Source organism: Colobus angolensis, unplaced genomic scaffold (genome assembly GCF_000951035.1).
Source record: "Colobus angolensis palliatus isolate OR3802 unplaced genomic scaffold, Cang.pa_1.0 Scaffold32, whole genome shotgun sequence".
Taxonomy (NCBI): Eukaryota; Metazoa; Chordata; class Mammalia; order Primates; family Cercopithecidae; genus Colobus; species Colobus angolensis.
The window spans coordinates 12,573,930-12,598,008 of record NW_012116488.1 but is presented as its reverse complement, the minus strand read 5'-3'; the positions used below and the strand labels follow the sequence as shown (position 1 = coordinate 12,598,008).

The 24,079-nt window shown below is 37.6% G+C and overlaps 1 protein-coding gene across 2 annotated transcripts in view; it reads left to right on the top strand.

Moving 5' to 3' along the window:
• UNC79 (unc-79 homolog (C. elegans)) overlaps positions 1–24,079 on the top strand; it is a 357,370-nt gene that overhangs the window by 116,777 nt on the left and 216,514 nt on the right. The window contains exons 2-4 of one of the 2 annotated variants that reach the window (XM_011951565.1): positions 11,796–11,916; positions 19,065–19,210; positions 22,385–22,555. In XM_011951565.1, coding sequence (XP_011806955.1) covers positions 22,468–22,555 — 88 coding nt within the window. In that variant the 5' untranslated portion in view covers positions 11,796–11,916; positions 19,065–19,210; positions 22,385–22,467. Of the gene's footprint in view, positions 1–11,795; positions 11,917–18,905; positions 19,211–22,384; positions 22,556–24,079 lie in introns of both variants that reach the window. The other variant, XM_011951564.1, reaches the window with a different exon arrangement.

The following is a 24,079-nucleotide window of genomic DNA, read 5'->3' as shown; positions in this document are numbered from 1 at the left end:
GCTGCATTTGTCTGTTGTTCTTTACAAGATAAATCTCTGAATATAGAATAAATTTTAGTACCACATGCAGCAGTAGAGTGTGTGTGTGTGCACCTTGCATGTGCATGTGTGTCTATGTATGTGTGTGTGTGTAGGGGGCTATTCTTGATTTTATTGATGACACAAGATCACTAGTATGTCTTCTGTCTTCTTTACTCCATAGGTTATGCCATTTTAAGGGACAGAGTATTGAACTGGGAAAGGGGAAGAAGAGAAACTCACCTGTAATGGCTAATTATAGTAGTAATGTATTATCTATTATGTGCTAGTCATTGTGCTAGGTAGTTTATATATGCAATATTTTAAAGTCCTTATAGCAACTCGGTGAGATAGATATAATTACCCCCATTTTATAAATTAGGAAATTGAGACTCAGAGAAGTTCATGACTTTGTCCACATTCTCATAGTAAATAGAAAGCCAGAATTCAAATAAACCCTGGACTTAGACTCTTGGTGCCTCTGCTTTGTTTTGTTTTTCCCATCAGTAAAATGGATTGTGTGTGTGTTTGTGTGTGTGAAAAGCTCTCATTGTTGAGATGAGGCAAGGAGGAGGGTTGAGGTGACTCTTGTAGGAGCTGCAGAAAATTACAGATGTATGATGAGGTGAATGATGAAATACTTGGAAAAGTTGGAACATGTGGCTGGAAATGGAACCTAAGAAACCCCAAGGCCCATGTTCTCAGAGTTTGTGTGGTTTTCCTTAGGAGACTGGTGAGTGCAGGTGATAGTTGCTAATCTGTGAATGAGGGAAGGGAGCATATGAAATTTGGAAAATTCCCCTCAAATCTTGTTTGGCTTCTGATATTAAAGGATTTATTTGTTAATGTTGTGATAATAGTATGTCATTATATTCTTAATGTCTTTATTAGTGAAAAATTATATGAAAATATTGATAAGTTAAATAATGTGATGAATAGGATATGCTTAAATCTTTAAGCAAGAAAAAAAGAGAGAAAGAGTAGAAGGGGACAGATGGTGACTATTGAAGGTAGATGATGAGTGTCTGCCAGTGGGGTAGCCTGGATACCTTCTACCCTCAGGGCTTCTTCTCTGTGGCTCTAATCCAACAGAGGAAGGGAATCTAACTCATTCTGAATAGAATAGGGCCAATGTTAGCTGTGCTAAGCCCTGTATTTTTTCTACCGTTCCTCCTAAGATTATTTTTCCCAAAACGTCCTTCTTAGAGATTTTCCTCTATGAAGGGTGTTTCACTTTCCTGCACCTAGAGGTACATAGCTCTAATCTCAGTCAAGACTGACTCAGAAAATGAAAAATATTTATATACCTCTGCTCTGAGTGTTCTCTGAGCTGGTCAGGGTGAGAGAGGGGCGCATATCCTATAACCATGAGGCCATGCCTGGCTTCTCGCACAGTTAGTTCCTTAGAGTGGGGCTCTCTGTTTGGCCTTCTGACTCTTGGAATGGGTATTCTTTGATCTCACTCTATCCTTGAAGATATGATCCCATCCTTATTCCGTTCTTAAGCTTTCAGCCAGACCAGCTCCATACCCCAAAATGGATGGTGGTGGAATTGGGGGATTCTGGAGGAAAGTGATACAAGTAATTCTTATGATACAAATTGTTCTTCCTATGAGTAGTAGGAAGAGGAGGTAGTGGAAACTTTCCTGTTATATTCAAGATTCAAAACTAGCCCATGAAAGGAAAATAAGTTCTGAACTGCTTCATTGTACCAAGAGTCCTGTGGCAATTCATTCATTCATTTCTTCATTTCTTCATTCAGTCATTCAACAAACATTTAGGACCAGACACTTGTTAAATGCTGGGTATACTAAAATTAAAGAGACCGTTTCTGATCTGAAGGTTCTGATAGCCTAGTGGAGGAGACAGCCGTTGAGTTAATAATTGTAGCATGCGTTGATAAATGCCATCCATGATAGAAGGAAGTCCCGTGTGCTATGAACGTGCTGAGGAGATGCATGTAATGCGGTTTGTGCGAAGGTTAGTTATCTACTGGGGAAATGGGTACAGCTAAGCTTTAAAGAATTCTTAGAATTTAGCCAGGCAAAGAAGTGTGGGTTGCATTCCTGTAGTAGAGAATGTGTCTAGAAACATGGAGGAATAACAACATCATGAGTTAGAGTTTTTGCAAGTCAGTATGACTGAAGTGTGGGACACAAGGAAAGGAGGCAGAAGGTGAAACCTGACAGGTGAGCAGGGAGCTTTAGCTCGATATGCTAAGTTAATTGTTTGGATTTCAACCAGCAGAAAATGAGGAAGATCTGAACTTGAGAAAGATCACACTGTGTGTCATGTGGAAAAAGGATCAGAAGGGAATCAATCTGGACATCACAGCAGTTAATCTAGGGAAAAGATTACAAAAGCTTGAATTAAGGTGATATCAACATGGATGGAGAAGAGGGTAGACCCTGGAGTTGATTTCTAGACAGAACCAGTAGGGTCAATAAGTAGAATCACTAGTCTATATGAAGGACACAAAAATAGTGAGTAAAGACAGATATGCAGTGGCAGGTAATTGAGGAGGATATCTGATTCCTTATTGATCCGCTAGTCAAGAGAAAAATTTAGAAAGGTATCAGGCATGATTTTTACTTAAACCATTGTAGTGAATAGTTATAACAACGCACATTTGTGAAATATGTCCACATCCTCTTTATTTATGTCTATCATTTCTTAATGACAGCTTAGAATGAAAAGAAGATGAATGGCTTATAAGGGGGCAATGACAGAAAATCATCTGTAAAATCTTAGGCTTTATGTCATGCAAGAAGAAACCAATAAAAAATTAAGATGGAATTAGGACATATACTATCAAATCTACAATATTAATAACTAGCACTGGCAAAGAATGTGGGGAAAAAGTTACTTTAATTTCTCATTTAGCAAAAACAGAGCAGAACAAACAAATAAGAACTCCTGAGGCTTATACATATTAAATGATTTGCTTGAATTCACACATAGCTGTAGGAGGGAACTCACATACTCACATTCCCTCCCAGGGATCTCTGCAGGGCGTCGTGATAACACCATGACTCAACATGTTTGGGGTCTAAGTAATTAAAAATAAAGTTGGAGTAGCCAATTTGCAGGAAAAAAAACGAGTACTGCAAATGATAATGAAGAACCTATAAAATTTTGGGGAGTTCCATTGGAATGAGAGATGGAAGGAAATAAATCATGAAAAAGAGTACTGCATTATTTGCATGTTATACAAGCAAATTTCATCTCAAAATTACTTATTAGTGTAAATGATATTAGAATTTTAAAGCAGTTATTTAGGGAATATTAATAGGACTAAAGATAACTGACATTTAAACTTTCAATTCATTTCAACCACTGTGCTGCTGTGGACCATTTGCCATGTACCTAGCATTGTGACAAGTCCCAAGGGAGTACAAATGTAATATAACATGGTTTTGTCTCCAAGGATCTTAAAGTGTTGTTAGGGAAACTAGATTTGCAAACATGAAACTAATTTAGAACCATCTAGAACAGTTTATAATCAGTGAAATATTTATATAATGAAGTGCAAAAATTTTGGAAGCAGATAATATGTGCTCTGGGTAGTCAGAAAACAGAGCTATTGATAATGTCCAGCGTCAGTTAGAAGGCTTCACTCAAGGCTGCAGTGCCGTGGCGTGATCTCAGCTCACTGCAACCCCTGCCTCCTGAGTTCAAGAAATTCTGCCTCAGCCTCCCGAAGAGCTGGGATTACAGGTGGGTGCCACTGCACCTGGCTAATTTTTGTATTTTTAGTAGAGACAGGGTTTCACCATATTGGCCAGGCTGGTCTCAAACTCCTGACCTCGGCCTCCCAAAGTGCTGGGATTACAGTCATGAACCACTGCATCCGGCCAATGTAACTCTTAAGATGAGCCTTGAAGGGTGAAAGGGATCTGATTTTTCAAGAAGTGAAGGGCAGGACTAATGAAGTAAACATGTTTTGTTTTGTGTTTTCTAAGAAATAAATAGTCTAATTTCTAAATAGTCTAATATTTTGTCTGCTCACTGCAGTTTTACTTAATGAAATATTGGAAACAACCTAAATGTGAACAATAGAACAGAGGAAGTGTCCATATTTCATGCTAAATCATGAATATTATTAAACCAGTAAAAATAATTAAAGAACAATGTGGTCTGGCGGAAAAGCATGGCTTGCAGCCTATTAAACTATCAGTTTTATACTTATTAGCTTTGTGCCTTTGGGCAAGTCACTTACTGTTTTTGAGCTTTGGTTTATTCAACTTTTAATAGTAATGATAGTGACCACCTTGCAAAGTTATTGCTATGGTTAAAAATAAGTATATAGGGCCGGGCATGGTGGCTCACATCTGTAATCCCAGCACTTTGGGAGGCCGAGGCAGGCGGATGGCAAGGTCAGGAGTTTGAGACCATCCTGGCTAACACGGTGAAACCCCGTCTCTGCTAAAAATACATTAAAAAAATTAGCCAGGCTTGGTGGCGGGCGCCTGTATTCCCAGCTACTCGGGAGGCTGAGGCAGGAGAATGACGTGAACCCGGGAGGCGGAGCTTGCACTGAGCCAAGATTGAGCCACTGTACTCCAGCCTGGGAGACAGACAATATGTCTAAAAAAAAAAAAAAAAAAAAGAAAAGAAAAGAAAAAGAAAAGAAAAAAAAAGTATATAGAGCACCTGGAACATAATGGATGCTCAAGGGATGTTATTCACACTTAATGATGTATATACTCTGCTGGTATGTAAACAGGTACTGTCTTTCTGAAGGACGATTTCTTAACTCTTACCAAGAGCTTTAAAAATGAGTGTTTTCCATATAACTCAGCAATCTCATAACTAAAAATTTATTCTAAGGAAATAATTAAAGATGTGTGCACATAGAGTATTTAAAAGGATATTCTGGTCTCAACGTGGCACCCCACTTCTGTAATCCTAGCACTTGGGAGGCCGAGGCAGGAGGATCCCTTTAGCCCAGGTGTTCGAGACCAGCCTGAGCAGTATCGTGAGACTCTGTCTCTACAAAAAATAAACAAAGTAAAAGAAAAGAAAAGAATATCTTTGCAGCATTGAATAGAATACTGGAAAACACCCCAAAATCTCACAAATAGATTATTGGTAAAGTAAATTATGATTCTCTTACATAAAGGAAATTATAAAACCATTAAAATGATGATACAGAAGTGCCTAGAAAGTGAGGAAAGCAGATTCTAAAACTATACACAGTTTAATCCCATTCTGGTAATATGCAGAGAAAATTTTCTAGAAGGATAACATGCCAAAATGTTAACTACAGTTGTTTCTCAGTAGTGGACCCTTTAGGTGTTTTTGTCTTCTTCATGTTGCTTACCTGAATTTTTTCCTTTTATGATAATGAGCATTGCTAATTAAATTTTTCAAAAATAGGGATGGATCTCCGTTAAAAATATTTAGTGACATAGGAAAATGCTTAAGACTTAAAGAAGAAAGATTTAAAACTTATGTTTTATGCAATGCCAATTTTGTTAAAGTACGTTTAGTCTATGAGTGAATTTTGCTTTTATGGCTTTTGCTCCCAAAAAGTAGCAAAGCCCCTAAGAAACGGTGAGGATAGAATGGGCAGTAAAATATCAAACAGAGATTAAATTTGTGTATGCACAGACCCCTTTTGTTTTTTGTCTTCATTTTCATCACAGTTTTAATAGTTGGCCTCCTGGGCTATTTTTATAAAGACACAAAGTTGAACAGCTATAAAAGGCCATTCTTTCCCTTCCTGCCCTGTCTATTTTCATCTTTACTAGGAACTCAGCAAATTCAATACTTAATAGGCACCGAGGGTATACAATGGTGAACAAAAAGCTCACTGTTCACTTAGCAAAGACAGTCAACAGTCACCTAAATAAATACATCATTACAAATTGTTCTCACTGCTCTGGACAAAACCGCAGAGTGTTACACAGAAAGAAATGAAGGTGGAGATCGGGGAATCGTTTCAGACAAGGAAGTTTGCAAAGACCTTCATGATGAGGAAGGGACACTTAAAGTCGGTTTTGAAGTATGAGTAGGAGTTAGTCCCACAAAATGTGGAGGGAAAGCACTCTATGAAGAGGGACAAGGACATAGAAAGGTTTTCAAGCAAAAAAAAAAAAAAAAAGAAAGAAACACAAAAAAACAAAAAACAGTGTTAAGGAAAAAAGGGGCCAAGTGTGGTGGCTCATGCCTGTAATCCCAGCACTTTGGGAGGCCAGGAGTTTGAGACCAGCCTGGCCAACATGGTGAAACCCCGGCTCTACTAAAAATACAAAATTAGCCAGACACGGTGACCAGTGCCTGTAATCCCGGCTACTGGCAGGGCTGAGGCAGGAGAATCACGTGAGCCCGGGAGGTGGAGGTTGCACTGAGCAGAGATCAGACCTGAGCGATCAGAGCAAGACCCTGTCTCAAAAATAAAATAAAATAAAATAAAATAAATAAAATAAATAAGCACAACAGTGTCTGGCTCTTGTGTCGTGAGATTAGGGTGGAAGATAGGCAGGGACTTTAACAACACTAAGGAGGATTTGGGATTTTGTCCTGAAGACAGTGGGCAGCCCATGAAGTACTCTGAGCAGTGGTTATTGTTTATGACAGTATGAAGCAGTTTATAATTTTAAAAGATCTGTTTGGCTGCTCTGAGGAGAAAGAGTGGAGAGAAGCAAAAAGAAATCTGAAAAATGAGTTAGGAGGCTGTTAGACTTGATCAGGAGATGCTGCTGCTGAGTAACGACAGTGACAAAGAACAGAAGACAGTTGGGAGATGTATTTGATAGGATTTAGTGATAAGACTTAGTGATTAATAGGACTTAGCAATGGATTGGATTAGAGGAGTGAGGTACGGCAGGGAATAGGGGCTGTCAAGGATGAACTTTCGAATGCTTTGCTTGAGTGACTAGGTGGATTACACAGATGGTGGGGTAGGCTTCTTTCTTGGGGCAAGGGAGACCTAAGAGTCAATGTCGGACGTGTTTTCTTTGAGATATTTATAAGATTCCCGAGTGGAGAAATTGAATCGATGAGGCCTGTTATTCACAAGAGCTACCCTCCTGGGATGGAGACAGACCTTTCAGAGCAGTTGGCCCCTGGACGGTCCTGACAGCCCTGTGGATGGTTGGGATTGCCTATGGGGAGAATATCGAGAGAGAGGAACAGAGAGTTTAGGACTGAGCCCTGATGAATTCCAACACTTAGACATCAAGCAATAGGGGGAAGTGGCAAAGCACTTGAAGAAGGGTACATTCCACGGGAGGCAGACCAGTGGAATGTGGGATCTGGAACGCCAAGGGGAGAGAGTTTCAAGAAGGAAGGAGGGAGGGATCAACGTACAGAATGCTCTGAAAAGCCTAGGAAAATGGTGATCAGAAAGTACCCAATGGATTGGCAATCTGGAGGCTCCAGATGATTGTGGGAAAAGGACTCAGTACAGTGGTGGATGTGGGAGCCAAACTGGAGTGAGTGGAAGGAGGAACAGGAAGTGACAGAGAGAGGAGAATATGTGCACAACTCCTCTTGCTCTGAAGGCAGAGACCCGTCGCTGGAGGGGGCATGGAAAGGCAGAAGAGAGGTTTTTTTCTTTCCCATCGACAAGGGAGATTCTACAGTTTGTTTGAATCCTGGTAGAAATGATTTAGCAAAAGGGAAGACATGAAGTCCATAGGAGACACACTGATGGGTGGAGAGCCCCAGTGAGTGGTGGGATTGGTGTTTGGCAGGACAAGGAAAGGAGATGCTAGTAGGTTTTTGACATCTACTATTTAATATAGGTGGAGTGTATAGCAGGCACTGTGCAAAGTATCCACTCGCACAGTAATCACAATAGCACAATAATCACAGTAGACCTATGAAGTCGATATAATTATCCCCATTTTACAGATGAGGAAATTGGGCTTAAGTGGAGATAGATCCAAGGTCTTAAGTCAGAACTGTTTGATTTCAGAGTTCATACTCTTAACCCTTACTAATAAGATTTCCTCAGGGCCGGGCATGGTGGCTCATGCTTGTAATCCCAACACTTTTGGAGGCAGAGGCAGGTGGATCATGAGGTCAGGAGATCGAGACCATCCTGGCTAACATGGTGAAACCCCATCTCTACTAAAAATACAAAAAATTAGCTGGGTGTGGTGTTGGGTGCCTGTAGTTCCAGCTACTTGGGAGGCTGAGGCAGGAGAATGGCGTGAACCTGGGAGGCGGAGGTCACCCACTGCAGTGAGCCGGGACTGCGCCACTGCACTCCAGCTTGGGCGACAGAGCGAGACTCCGTCTCAAAAAAAAAAAAGAAAATATTTCCTCTATGATGGTGTATTAGTTTGCTCCAGCTGCCATAAAAGTACCACAGACGGGGTGGCGAAAACAACAGAAGTATGTTTTCTCGCAGTTCTGGAGGCTTGAAGTCTGAGATCGAGGTGTTGGCAGGTTTGGTGTCTCCTCAGGCCTCTCTCCTTCACTTGCAGATGTCCACCTTCTCTCTTTGTCCTCATGCGGCCTTTCCTCTGTGTTCCCACATTTCTGGTATCTCTTACGTGTCCTAATCTCCTCTTACAAGGACACCAGTCAGATTGGATTAGGGTTCACCACCGAAACGGCCTCATTTTAACTTAATCACCCTTTTAAAGGCCTTATCTCTGGGTACAGTCACATTTCGAGGTTAAGGTTTCAACATATGAATTCTAAGCGCCACAAAATTCAGTCAATAACAGATGGTTTTTTAAAGTATAAGGAAAGGGGTGGTGCCGGGGGGATTTTTGAAGACAGTGTAACTATAATTGAAGAGTGTAGAAGAAGGAGCTTACTAGAGAAATGTAGCCTTAGGGTCAGTTGAGGTTGAAGATCATTCATTTATATCTATCGGGCCCAGTTATTGGAGTCTCCGCAGCAGCAGTCAGGTATGTGTGTGGAGTAAAGAGGAATTCTGCTTTGATGAGGCTCTTGGATGCTCACATGGGCTTATTAACCAGCCAAATGACCACCTCTAGTGCACAAAATTGAACTGTAAATGAGTTTTATTCACATCCTTGGCACAATTACAAATTACTATTTGTCACGGACCTTTTTGGCTGCTCTCGAATTGTTGAAAACGTGGAAGTTAAATCTATGACTGCTAAGATTGTGTTGCATTCACCAATGCACAAATTGGCTTGAACAGTTTTTTCAATCTGTTCTATAAATGGTCTTTCATGATTACTCACCACTCTCTTCCTCTTTCTCTGTCCCACTTTCTTTCTTCCTTTTTTTTTTTCATCTTCACTTATCAATGATTTATTGAGTACCTACTAGGTGTCTGGCACTAAGGATGAAGAGTCCACAATCTGTCATATGTCTATATGCAGGTATATATGTGTATAGTGTACATATATATGCAGATATGTATACTCTCTATATATCCTAAAGACCTGAGTGATAAGTGCTGTTACTAAAGTATTAATTCATTTATTCATTTAATCCTATGAACATACTGAGTTCCTACTAAGTACCGGTGTGTTAGGCTTGGGATAGAGCCATGAGTAAGGTATAGTTTCCGCCCTTAGGAAATTTACAAACTGGTATAGAAAAATGAACAGGTAAGTACACAGAGACAATGCAATATGACTTTTGTAAAATATTAAAAGATCTCAAAGAAAAAAGAGACTCTCACCTCTGCTTTGCTGTGCATATTTGGGTACCTGTGGAAAGGAGCTATTGTTGCATTTTAATGAAAAGAGCTATAAAAAGAGCATCCTTTCATTTAACAAACATTTTTGAATGCTTGTAATCGTTGTGTAGTGATGGTTTTATAGCTCTTGAATTATGAGCAAGCCACTGAGTTGGGGGATCTGTGAGTTTTTTCCTCATTTGAATTTACTGTCCATACCCTGTACTATTATCAACTCCTTTTCTTAGGTGGTGGAATGATTAATGGTATTCCTGAAATACTCTACAGAAACCTGCTGAATATTAAAACTTGAGAAAAGTCACAGTAATGCTTCATTACTGTGACAGTGGGTGAGCAGACAGCATGTGCTGGCCTAGCATATATCTCGGATATTTGGAAATTGGAACTATGCATTAATATGGGGATTTTCTTGTAATATGATTTTTAAAATATAATGAATAGCAGATCAAAAACACTGAGCAGGAAATGGACTTTTGTAGATTATGCAGTTGAACTGTTTTCAAGTATCACCTATTTATACTTTATCTTAGGAAAAAAAGTTATTTACAACCAAATACTTATGGAGTTAATTGAGATGATGTTTATAAACTTGTTGCTTTCTTTGGAGCTGATGTGTCACACAGACTCAAGGTATTATTATCTGTAATCTAGACTTATTTCTTTGGGAAAATGCTAACCATATTATGGAAATAGTTCAGGTAGTGGAAGAGAGAAAAGGCAAATCTGATAAATGGTGTATGTAGGATTTAGAATCAGTGATTAACCTGGTAACTGCTGGAAATTGCATTGATGTCAAGCAATGGACGTTCACATTCATGTGAACATCACATTCACGTGGACGTCATTTCAGAATCATATTCTAGAGTATGTCATAGTGGAAAGATCACTGGATTGGGATCAGGAAATCTAAGCACTAGTCTGGCTCTGCCATTGACCACCTATGTGTCTCATTTTCCCCATCTTTAAAAGGAAGTGGTTATGGGAAGAGGTCTCTAAGGTCCTTCCAGTTCTGATATTTTATCGTTCTGTGCTTCTACATCCCACACTTATCAAAAGGATTCTGAGTTAGAATGCATCCAGGAGCTTATTTCCGTGGGCTATTGGGAACAGCAGGCCTTGCTTCTCCAGGACTTGATATGTCTTCTGTTAACTGCTGACAGTGAGCCATACCACCTAAAAGGCTCCCTTGGTAGCCTTAAAGATTGAAAGGACAAATGGACAGTGTTGAGAACCCTGTGGAAGAGGAGACCAGAAAGACGTTGATCATCATGGCTCCTTGGGATTTGCAAAGAGGAATGACTAGAACGGGGTCCTTCACTACAGCCAGGTCAAAGGTCAGGTCAGGAATGTGGACAATGCTGGTGACTCCAGGTAGGTCTAGGAGGGTAAATAAATCTATTGAGTCCCTCCTGAATCTTGAGAAGATCTGGGCAGCCAAGCTCAGAAAGCTATTAGGAAGTCTCCTAATTTATGAAATTCTTTGGAAGAAAAAATGTGACATTTATTTTTTACGTTTTTATTAGTGCACAATCATTGTATTCTTCCTTAACACTCATCATGTTAATCTACTCTTAACATCGTCTCACAGTTAAAGCATTTACTAAACACACTTTCATGATCACATGTTGAGTTAATAATCTGACTTCAATTGATGCCATCGTGCAATGGACTCCCTATATTTTAGGATTTTTTGAGTGTTGTAGAAAGACTTTTCAGTTTTCTCTTTCAGTTTTAGTTAAGCAATATTAAATATAATTCCTCAGCAGAGATTTATATCTATTATTATTTTGCTAATAATAAGCCATCTTGGGGGTGATTAGAAAACAATTTGGAGTACTGCTTTTCTTAGTGATAAAAACAAGCAATAGATAATTTGTGAATAGGCTATTAAACCAGAAAACTAAGAATAATTTTGTGTACCGAATACAATTAAAAGAAATTAAAAGATTTTTTGTAATTGTTTCTATCATGGAATTCTATTAAAAATTTACTTATGTTCCTTAAAATACTGATTAAATTCTTGTATGTAATCACTTTAAAAAATGACTGTATGCCTAATACATATTACAAGATGATTCTTCTCTTTCTTTTTCTTCTTCTTCTTCTTTTTTTTTTTTTTTTTTTCTTTGCTTTTATCTAGTTGCTTCCAAGATCCGGTACTTGCAGGAATATCACAACCGGGTTCTCCACAACATTTATCCTGTACCATCAGGAACAGATATTGCAAACACCTTGAAATACTTTTCTCAGACCTTGTTAAGGTAAGCTTTACAATATCCTCTACTTTGAGAGAGTTATTAGGTAGTACTGCTGAATTTATTGGGATCTAAATTTTTATTGAATTGCAAGTTTTAAAGGGCCTATGTTTTCTAGTGCTCTGCCAGAAGAGTCTGCACTCAAGTTCTCTGGGTGTATGTAGCAAATTGGATCCCAGGCCCAGATGAAAAGATTGGTTGCCTGGCTACTGCTTGCTTTCCCGCATTGAACATCTTTTCAGGGGATCTTTAAAATGGTAACAGTTCTATATTTGGCACTAATATAGAGTGGGATTAAAAGGAGAGCCTACAATTGCTTAAAATTAAGAATTGGAAACACTTTTGGTCTAAAAGCAAATCAGAATTATGTGGCATTTTAGGTTCATCATTAGCATTTTCTATTTCCCTAAGTGTAATATACAGTGATAATAGTTATTTTTAATCTGGGTAACACTTAACGTGTTCAACATGCTTTGCCTTGATAATGAAATTCCATGAAGGACAAGGACAAAAAAAAGGACTTTTTTTCTTTTGTTTACTTTTACCATAAGGTAGAGATAGGAGGGCCCTATTTACTCCACATATCTTGATTAAGAAAACAGAGAAAACAAAGATGAACTGTTCAAGTAAGAGCTCAATTGTTTTGGAAAATAACATTGAAGAATTCAGAAGAACACCTCACGTTCCATTAAATTCCAAGATGTGGTTTCTCCGTTACCACAGTCTTCTCACTTCAAATCTGATTTTGGCAACACATAAATTGGCTTGGTACTGTTTCTTTTACCTGTATAGCAGCAAAAATTTTGTAAGACAGATATTAGGAGAACACAAATTTGTAAAGACTAGTGGCACTGGAGTTTCTAGCAGTTGAAGGCTTTGCCAGAGGCATTCTGAATGCTTTGTGGATAGAAGCTTCATGTGATCAAGTCAGCTACGAATCTTTTGCAGTCCTGCTATCTCTCTGTTCTTATTTTTTGAAATATCTCTCCTTCTTTAGAGTCCTTAGTGATCCTGTTCTATATTGAAGGGCTTCTGCTTATCAGATTCATACATTTCATACTTGCATGGTAAGGTTAGGGCCTCTTACAGGATATTTTCCTTCTTCTCAAATTGTAGTGGAATAATTAGCCCAATTTTCATAGTGATCATCAGATAAATTTATGAATCAAGGCATCCAATTCTATTCTCTTGAATTCTCCTTTTGTCTTTGAGGTCCAAGTTCTCAATGGGAAACAGTTTCCTTTATGACAAATTCTGAAAGTTCTCAAAGTGAGAGACACTTTTCAGTAGGAAGCATGTTGAATTCCATTTGCCAGGAAACTGTAACATCCTAGTTGGCACGTCAGAGCTTGCGGCTTAGGTCTTAGTAATTGTGCCCAAGAGTTAAGGAATTTAAAATATTGAAAAGCCATGTTTGCAAGACATAAGGATTCCATTTTCTTGAGCAGTGGACCATTAGAATATGATCATAGGTAGTAGCACTTTAGTGGTAAAACTGGGAGTTTGTTCAAGTGGCTTGTTGGAGAAGATTCTATGCAACTGAGCTGAGTTGATTTTCAAAGGGAGGCAACATCAACATCTGCTAATGGTAATACTAACAATTGCAACCATTATTATAGCAATACTGTCTTATAATATTAGTAATCCTATGTGTCAAACACTGTCCTAAGAAGTTAAATGTGTCATCTCATTTAATCTCTCATTATAATTCTATGAGATAAGTGTACTGTTTTACGCATTTTACAGATAATAAAATTAAGGCAGAGTGGTTAAATAAGTTGCTCAAAGTTACTTAGCTAATAAGTGTTCAGGATTTGACCCTAATTCACATCACATGCTCTCAATGATTATGCTATACTGCTTCTTCTTAGGACGAGTATTTATCATACTATAGGGACACTGCTTTTAGTAGAAACCTGGCTTGGCCTTTGGGAATGCCGACATTCATTATGAGTCCACAGACTAATTTTGGGTCTCTTTGAGATTAAAGGAAGTGCTTACCACAAAGATTTGTCATCTTTTCAGAAGTTAAATGAAGCTGTACTGAGATAATGTGGACAACATTTCAGTTCCCCAATGTTTCAGTTCTGTCTTCCACTCGGCTATTAGCTGAGGCTGGCAGGTCAGAGCAGAGCTGACAGGCTGTAGTGAACAGGACACACACACACGGAGTGGGACTAAGAAAGCAAACACTGGGAAGGTAACGTGTCATGGGTTGGTCCAGGTTCAACTGCTGGCCTGAACCCAATTCATTTTCTTTTGCCTACCCCAGCTTTTTTTTTTTTTTTTCTAGAAGTACAGAACTGTTGATACATACATCCATAACAATTGTGTTTGTACTTCTTCATTTTATTTATGCTATTAGAAAGTTCAAGACAGCCAGGCATGGTGGCTGGCATCTATAATCCCAGGTACTTGCGACGCTGAGGTGGCAGATTAAAGGAAGTGCTTGGCACCAAGATTTGTCATCTTTTCAAAATTTAAATGGAGCTGTACTGAGATAATGTTAGAGACCAGAAGTCTCAAATTTGAAGTTTGAGACCAGTCACAAGTTTGAGATCAGCCTGGACAACATAGTAAGACCCCATCTCTAAAAAATTTCTTTTAGCAATTAGCCAGGTGTGGTGGCATGCACCTTTAGTCCAAGCTCCTTGGAGGCTGAGGCAGGAGAACTGCTTGAGCCTAGGCATTTGAAGCTGCAGTGAGCCTTGATTACACCACTGTACTCCAGCCTGGGTGACAGAGTTAGACCCTATCTCTAAGATAAATAAATAAATAAATAAATTCCAAGACAAATAAGATTGTCTAAGTATTTGGTGTCCAAGATTATCGACAGTAAGATTTTCTGTGACAAACAAGATTTTCTACTGCAAAATTATTATATATTGTTTAATATTATTAGAGCATTTAATATTATTAAATCATTTAATATGATCTTTACGTTCAGAAGCACTTCTTGCTTTCAGAACTCAGGTTCTTGGGGAAAAATAACAAGAAGAAAGAATTAGAGATGATTCTCACAAAACAACTGTTTGTCTTTCTATTTGGATATTCTCAATGAAGTTAAAATGATTTTTTTTTGGTTAAAATATGCAACTTCAAATTTCAGCAGCTTCACCTGAGTCAGGGTTGCATTTTTGGAGCAATAGTTCGCTGGTATTTGTGCATGCATGCAACTCTCACTGTTCTCGGTAGAGTTTTGTACCTATTTCGAAAGGCAGAAATTAGCTTAGACATTTAACTTCAATTTATTTAATTCGTAGGAGGGAAGAAATTGTATGTTACCATAGTTGACTGCAAAATCATTTGAAGAGTCCACATATGTCCACTTAGCTCATAGTTAGACTCAAATTTGTGTTCCTGGGTGTTCCTTAAACTCTAGTAGTGGAAGATGAGTCCTGTGTGTTATTCAGCTTGCTAGCCCGTGTGTCTGGAGCGGTGTGTGACCCAGAGAAGGGGATGAGTAAATGTTCATTGAATTGAGTTGACTTTAGTTCAAATCTCATGCAGCGCTGGAATCCTTCTAGAGCATTTACTTAATCTAGTAGTGACCTGGGGTCTGGCAAAGTTATACCTGAGTGCTGAGTTGTACTCATTTTAATTTAGCAGATACCTGAGTTCGGCAGTGAGCAACACACAACTTCAGAGTTTAGTTTTTTGTTTGCTTTTAGCATTAGAAGCAACTACAAAGACCGTCTAGTTTAACCTCCCCTCACTGCTACATAGGAGGGAGTCTGTTGTTTTTATAGTGGAGGCATCCTGTGACCATGTTGTCAACAGCGAAGGTCTTTAAGAATCTTGCCTTTTACCTGGCAGGACACTTAAAGGATCCTAGTCTTCTTCCTACATCAAACATTCTTTTGGAATTTCTACCCCCAGATCTCCCGGTGCTGTTTAGGCTGCTAGCACCTAAAATCTTTTAACAAAATCATTACATTTGGGGAAAGCTGCTTGCTGCTAACTATTCAGAAAATGCCTAATATGTTTTAAAAATGGATTGTAGACTCAGCATAATAATCTTAATTGAACCGTAATTTCCAATTGCTTAGGAAGAATATATGTATATATAGATATATCCACCATTTTATTGGTTAAGTCATGGAGTAACTTTAGAGCCTAGCATAATGAAGTAAATTTTGTTTAGTAGATAGATTCAACTCAAATGTCAACATTCCTAATCTGAAAGGAAGTTTGTTTGACATATTAATTTTCTGTGCTACACATACCTCAGGGCAACTTCTCATCTTTCCTCACACCAACAGAGGTCTTCCTCTCTTGATGCTGAAAGTCAATGGTTGATAAAGAGAATCTCAGGAGGAAAAGGGAAAGGTGAAAAGCTGGCTGCTGGGTCAAACTCTTCTGAGCAGGGCATTCTTAATATTCATTTTCGTTGGGTTTGCAGAATTCTGGGAAAGAATTTCAGGTGGGGAAAATGGTTTTATCAACTCCCAAGTTAGGCAGTTTGGTTGGGGAAATACTTTTTTTTGATTTTTCGGAATAAACTTCACAAAACATCATAAAATCACAATGCATTGTACATTTATTCATGAGCCCTTCTTGAGTTTTTCCACAAATGAAAACATTTCCTTACATTGAGACATGAATGGTAATTTAAAACTGGTTTCATTGATGACTCATTTTTCAGCCATTTTTTTTCTCAACCTCACCGAATTCTCAAATCTAAAGGCAGTGAGAGAGAAGTTTTACTGTTTTCATGCTGACATTCTTCCCTCCCTGCATGTATGAAGCTGTTGTTGCTATCATTTGGGAACCCCACATATACAGGAAGGGAAAAATATCAAAGTAGAGCCTCCAAAGTGTTTGTTAACTTACATCATACTTTGGAAAAACACTAAGGTGTATTTGAAAAAAATTATGTGTTTATTTCCCCCACCAAGAAGTTTGATCAGAGCATTGCACTTAATTTAAAGGATAGCATTAATTTATGGTATTCAGCTATTTTTATTTTCTAAGGCAAAATGTTGTTCTCCTTATACCACTTCTACAAGATCCACATTTTGTAATTTTGAAAAGATGCCAATAGCAGGTTAATTTAGGGCTGAAGTTTGGGAAATAATATATCTGACTTACAGCCTTTGTGATTCTAGAGGAATTTTCAGTGGGATTAGAATCCTACAGGATTAAAACAGGTTTTTGGTGACTGGGTTTATCAAGAATATAACATTAGTAAAGGTGGTATTCTTAGGAATAATTGAGTCATGTGAGAAAAGTGTAAAGTCTGATGAAAAATCTGATGGCATTTTTAATAGATACAGTCAGGTGGTAACTGGAATGTTGATATTATCCCGTTGTAAAGTATAAGCTTACAAAGTCAAATACATCACACACAAAAAGGTAAATTAAATCCCTTCAAATTACGAAAAACCACCAAATCTTAAGTTATTTATTGATAAGAAGTATTACATAAGTATTCTGAAATTATTTTTATTATTATCAATTGTTTCCCCCCGGACATTGGGTAACAGAAGACAAAGGAAATCGAGGTAAATTAGGCACATGGAAAATACAAAGCATGTAGTCATTTTTCTTACTTTGTAACATATTTTGCACTAAGAGTAAATAAAAATAAATGCAAACTTGATATAGCAAGCATGCTTGACACTAACCAATTCTTCACATCACTGTAAAATTGTAAATGTAGTATCATTAACTAAGAACTTAGCAATGTTTGATGCACATACAGCAACTTTAAAACAAGGTTATTTTTATGTAATGAACCACTCATAAACTGTTATCTGCTTGAACTAACATAAGTGTACTATATAAAAGCACTTTGCAAGTGCACAGATATTATCATTCTAATGTATAGCTATTGTCTTTAATGCTAAATAGTATAACCTAATTTTACAAAACCTAAACATTTTGCTAAGCAGTAACTTCTTCTATTTTTAAATTCACAACTTTTCTGCTTTATTGCTTTTACCAAAAAGGTTTTTATTTTAAAATTAAGGCTAAAAGAAAACCAATTTATTTTTAGAATTTATTTTTATTCCCATTAATTTTTTTTAACTTTCTAAATTATCTTTCCTTTAGTCTTTAGTGAGTTTTGTTGAATAATAACGTAAGTAGCAGCAGTAATATATGAAATCTTACTGTATGATGTGCAGCTATATGACAGATACTGCTTGCTTAGTCGTTAGAATTTTGAAGGTAATTATTTAATAAACCACTGTTTGTATTCATAAAATAAAATGTTTCCTCCCCAACATGCAAAATTTAAAAAACACACATAAATAACCATTATCATTAGTTCACAAACATATGCTACAGACCATCAACTATATATTATTTTATAGCTTTTCCAATGTAGTTTAGCTAACATTTTAGAAATATGTATTATTTCTAAATTCATATGCCTGTTTAAACTTCATTATCTCAAATGATACTGACAGAATGTCATGAAACAGTATCATAATATACATATAGACATTATTTTGATGCAATAAACATGTGATTTTTAAGACTTTCTTAATAAACACACATGTTTATTCTTTGCTGAAACATGTTTCTGCAAGTGCCATACCTATATTTTGCAAGTTCCTATTTACCTGATGAAGACAGTGCTGCTGAAAACATCTTTTCCTTTGAAAGCTCCTTGTGATCAGGAATAAGAGCCCTTACTCATTAGACAAAGCTATTGTTTTTTCTTCCGGGAAACCTCTCCTTCACCAAACTGCTAAACTGTAAAACATGGGTTTGGCACTGAAACATGCATTTTTATATTTTTGCTCCTTACTAACCAGATAACACATGAGATGCAATGAAACTTCCACAAAGTAAACCTTGTATTATTGGTACCTCTGAGCACGAAGCTATGTGACCAGTACTAGATTGGTAGACCCTGCTGGCGTGGCAATTGCATCTTATGTGGAATGTATCTGGTGTTTTATTATTTGTTTTAGAGTGTCATTTCAATGTAATGTGCTGTTCTTTGTGTCTTTGTTGTCTCTTTTTTTTCTTTGTCCCCCCAACAGCATTTTGTCCCGCACAGGGAAGAAGGAAAACCAAGATGCCTCCAATTTGACAGTGCCCATGACCATGTGTCTTTTTCCTGTGCCATTCCCACTCACCCCATCTCTAAGACCGCAGGTCAGTTCCATCAACCCTACTGTTACTCGCTCCCTCCTTTACAGCGTCCTGCGAGATGCTCCCTCAGAACGCGGCCCGCAAAGTCGTGATGCTCAGTTGTCAGACTACCCTTCTTTGGACTACCAAGGCCTCTACGTGACTTTGGTGACTCTCCTGGATCTAGTTCCTTTACTACAGCACGGCCAACACGGTGAGCACTTAGCTGAAACCTTTGTCAATGTACATGGATACTTGTGAATGTATATGATGCCGAGCAAGGGGCTCAGAGATGGTCACTGTTGTAATCAGTCACTGGAAAGGGCTTTGAGTGGCTAGAAACACTACACTGAAACTTCATTATGGTGCTTCCCATAGTATCATTTTACACTGCTTTATTGCCAGACGGATGTTATCCAAGTGGAGTATTGGGGGAGAATGGGGCTGGAGAAAGGAGGAAGACATATAACAAGAAATTTTCTCTTCTTTCCTGATGAGTTATCATGGGGACTCTTGTTGAAATTATGAGTGGGGAGATAAGACTTTAAAACTGACGCCCAGAAAATTAAGAAGTAGAGCATGAAGAGCAGGCTATAATCCACTGACTGATTCTGTGATTTTTGAGGGAGCAAATTCTCTAGGACCCATTTTTTCCTGTCTCTTTAATAAAGTCAGGAGGTTAGATGAGAAGTAATCTCTAAGAACTCTTCCAAATGTAAACAACAATCAAGAGTTATTATACAATGTTGTATCAAAATGTAGATATAGTATATAGTGGCGCTGTATGCTGTATTCAGCATATGGTATTAGTGGTGCTATGTGCTATCTGCAGTATGTGTACGATATATGATATTAGTGGTGCTTAGAATAGAAGCCTAAGAGCCTGCTTCTTTTTTTCACTCTTCCCCCTTTCTACTCTGTGTCCTTAGGCAGTTTCATTATCTTGCTTGCTTACCAAATTCTCCTAACTCATAAAAATGGGAGCATCAAATGAAAAGCAATGCGATAAGAAAAGGGATTTCTGCAGATAACGCACTTTAAAACATTAGCTGTCTTAACTTCAGAACTCTGATAGTTTGGTCCCTGGAAGTATGACAACCAAGGTTTCACTGTACAGAAAAATTTGAATTTTGGAAAATAAGTGGGTAGTGGGGATTATTTTGTCTTTTGATCATGGCTAACTCCCTAAGAGAATTCTTGATGGTTTATTTAGTACAACGTGTTCCTAATTTTAAAAGTTTAAAAATCTACTGAGATAAAAATGATGAAATAATAACTATTGGATTTCCTTTTTCTTATATTTACAATTCTGTGTTATGATGAATGTAAAAGGTATAGAACTTCGTAAAGTTGCTTATTGTATAATTCTGTAGCCATCTTAAGCCTGGCCACTTCTGCTGTGATCCTCTGCCAGCTCCGAACTTAAATGAGAGGATTCTGAACATAAGACTGCCAGAGTTTACTATGCTGATGAGCTTGTCAGTGAGTTTCCTTCGTGACTACTGGTCCTGAACTCACCTGGGACCTGCCTGGGCCTGGGTTGGTCCACTGTGTTAGGGGAGCTGCCCATTATCTTCAAGGCCCCTTGATTAAGATAAAGACATTAAATTTGGTAAATTGCAGTCTGTATAATTGCAATTAATGTGTCAATTGTGACGATTTCAGGGGAGATAATTTGTATTTTTGCTCTCATACCTGCGGCTGTTTTGTGACTTTGTGATATTGTTATTTAGCTATTGTGTTCTTGTTCTGCATGATAGAGTTTAGAAGGTAGGAAAAAACTCAGTAGATCAATCTAATGAATGGTTCAGAGAAACAATACGGCATTGTTTCTTGAAGGATGGTCTGAAAAACATCGGAATCACCGAGGGGGTTTGTAACATGGAATTCTGGTCCCACCCAGGTACTTGTCACTAAGAATCACTGAGGGGTGGGGTCTGAGGATCTGAATTTTTAGCAAGATCCTTGTGGATGCTTCTTTTGCACAGATTTTCAGAGCTGCTACACTCAGACTGGAGGCTGTGTCCTCCTGCTGGGTCCAGGTGGAGTACAGGAAGAGCACTAGGCAACGGTTTTGTCGCAGTTCAGCTGCTCTCAGGTGATCCTGAGCAATCACCTCTCACCGGACCTCAGTTTCCTTATGTGAAAAATACTCCAGCTGGGCTCCTTTCAGTGCTAATGTTCTGTAATTAGGCTAAATGGCTCAGCAAAAGCAGCTGAGGTGTCTTGTATGCATAGCCTTGGTTAATTCTTAGCAAAACACCTGTGGATTTTCCATTTCATTCATTTGAGCTCAAGGTTGACTGACCCTGGCCCTCTAGTGTGCACTGTGGCCACATCCTCTCTGTTGCTGCCTGATGTGCCTGTTGAGATGGCATATTAATTCTCATGACAATCAGAAATAACGTTAGGAATCCAAATAACACTAAGAAGGTACATCTGCTGCAAAACAAAGAAGAGTCTAGTACTTTTCTGTTCTAATGAATACAAAAGTGATCAAAGTCTTCATCATCAATCCTGGACTGATGGCCTATATTTTGGGAAGTCTAGAAATATACAAATATACAAATTACATTTAGTGTAATGGGATTTGGCCTACATGCATTCTAAAACTAAATAGTTATGGTTTTGTTGCATCTCCTTTATTTTATTCTTGTGCAGGTAATAATAATAGTAACTGTTAATATTAATAATATCAGCTAATATTTGTGGAGCACACAGTATGTGCTATGCTAAGGACTTTACATTTATCCCATTAAAACCTCCTAACAATCCTTCTAATGAAGTGAGGTAGGTATTGTTACTATCCCTGTTTAAAGATGTTGTTAGAAAGATTATTATTAGGTGGCACTTCCTCCCGTGATCATTGATGACTCAATGCACAGGGTCATGTAGCACCAGCTTATGGCTTCCCTTGTTTGGTGCTTGCTGAAATTGTTGCTCTGCTGAAGGTTGCAAATTACTTCATTGCCCGACACTCCAGATGGTTTGATTGATGGAGCAGAAATACTCCGGTTTTATTTCTGATCCTGCCCTTGAATTTTCTAAAACTTTCATTGGGCAAATCATCTAACTTCTTGTACCTCAGTTACCTTGTGTAGAATGTGGTAATACGAATACCAAGTATTACTGAAGATTGAGAAAATGTGGAGGAAAAATGCATGTAATGGATATTTCTATTTCTTTACTTATTCATTCATCAGTCATTTTTTGACCAATTACTGTATACATAGTACCCTGTCAAATATTATGTTTCATAACACTTAATAGGGAGGGAGCACTAGTTGCTTATTATTTAAACCACTTCATTAAAGCTTAAAATGTAAAGTTAGCATATTTTGTTAATTGCAAAATATTCAGTGACTGATTACTCAATTTTGTTTTGTAGATCTTGGACAGTCGATATTTTATACAACTACATGTTTGCTACCTTTTCTCAATGATGATATTCTGAGTACTTTGCCCTATACGATGATATCAACGTTAGCTACCTTTCCTCCATTTCTGCACAAGGATATCATTGAATATCTTAGCACATCTTTTCTACCAATGGCTATATGTAAGTCCAGTCTTACCTAATACTAGATTATTTTTATGTATGATATGAATGGAAATTGCTTTTGCTGTTATAGGCTCTAGGTTTTCAAGATTATAATGGAATCACTTGATATATACATGAGCTATGATTTAAATTCAGTCACTTTAGCATGGATATTATGGTAAAAGTCAATCAAATGAAAGGCGTTAGGGTTTAGAATTGTTTTATTCAGACAGTTTGATCTCATAGAATAGAAAAAAAGAACATGTCAAGGCAGTCTAGGTTTCCTTTGTATAAATTACAGTATCTTTTGCTACTTTAGAAAAAAGATGGGGAAAGTATTGTCTTAGATGCAGAAATTCCTATCTTTTGGCTTTGAAGGCAGTAGGATCTGATAGAAAGAGCATTAGATAGTCAGGATGTGTAAATTCTGGTCCCAGCTCTGCCTCTAATCTGGGCAGCTCACATAGTTGAAACCTCATCTACAGAATGACGAACCCATCAGCTTTCCCTTATAGAGGTATCGTGACGATAAAGTGACTCAAAATTTATGAAAACACTGAAAAAAGCTGAAGCCTGAAAGTCATGTGTAATGTATGATTATAAACATAAAACTGATTTGAATCCTGTTTCACTTCTGTAGACTTAATCTTGCAGGCTTTCCAGACATGTGCACAAAGATAAAAAAATGTTGCTTTGTGGTTTTTATGATCAAAATCATTTTCAAGTATTTTTTAAATAAATGGATTACGGATTTATCTATTTTTCAGTGGGAAATCTGAAAAGATTGTGGGTTTAGGAGTCAAACATCTGGATCCAAATCATAGCTCTTCCACCTACTAGGTATATGACCTTAGGCAAATTACCTAACTTTCTGTTTCTTTCCTATAAAATAATAATAATAATAGTAATAGCTTCCTCATGAAGTTGCAGGATAATTAAGATGGTTAACTTGGAACATTGGTAAAATGCTACCACAATGCCTGGTATGCAGTAAGTGTCAGCTTGCTTCTCTCCTTGTCTCAACTCTTGTTTTAGAAAAATACTTTCGTTGATTACATTCAACTCCTCGTGATCATTATTCACATTTTAATTTTATGTACTTATGATCTTATTAAAGTTGTTGCTCTGTAATAACAATTGGTAACCATATATATCTTTTGAGCTACATTTGCTTATTTTTACAATCAAGTTTAATGTTAGCTATGGAATTGTACTTTTCATGTCTTTCAGCAAAGAGTTTGACTTCTGCCTAAATTATATAGCAATTCAAAAAAATTAGCAGACTGATCATACCATTCAAGTAATAGAATATTTGATCATTTTCTTCTTTTGTTCTGTGTAACCTTACTGACAAGTACTCATTTATTGATATAGTCTTAGAATTGCATAGTCGTACCTTTAAAATAAATAATGTTAACTGTTAAATTTAGGCATAAGAATTTTTGGTTTTTTGAAGCATAACAGATGAGGCCATTTCCTTCCTTCCTTCCTTCCTTCCTTCCTTCCTTCCTTCCTTCCTTCCTTCCTTCCTTCCTTCCTTCC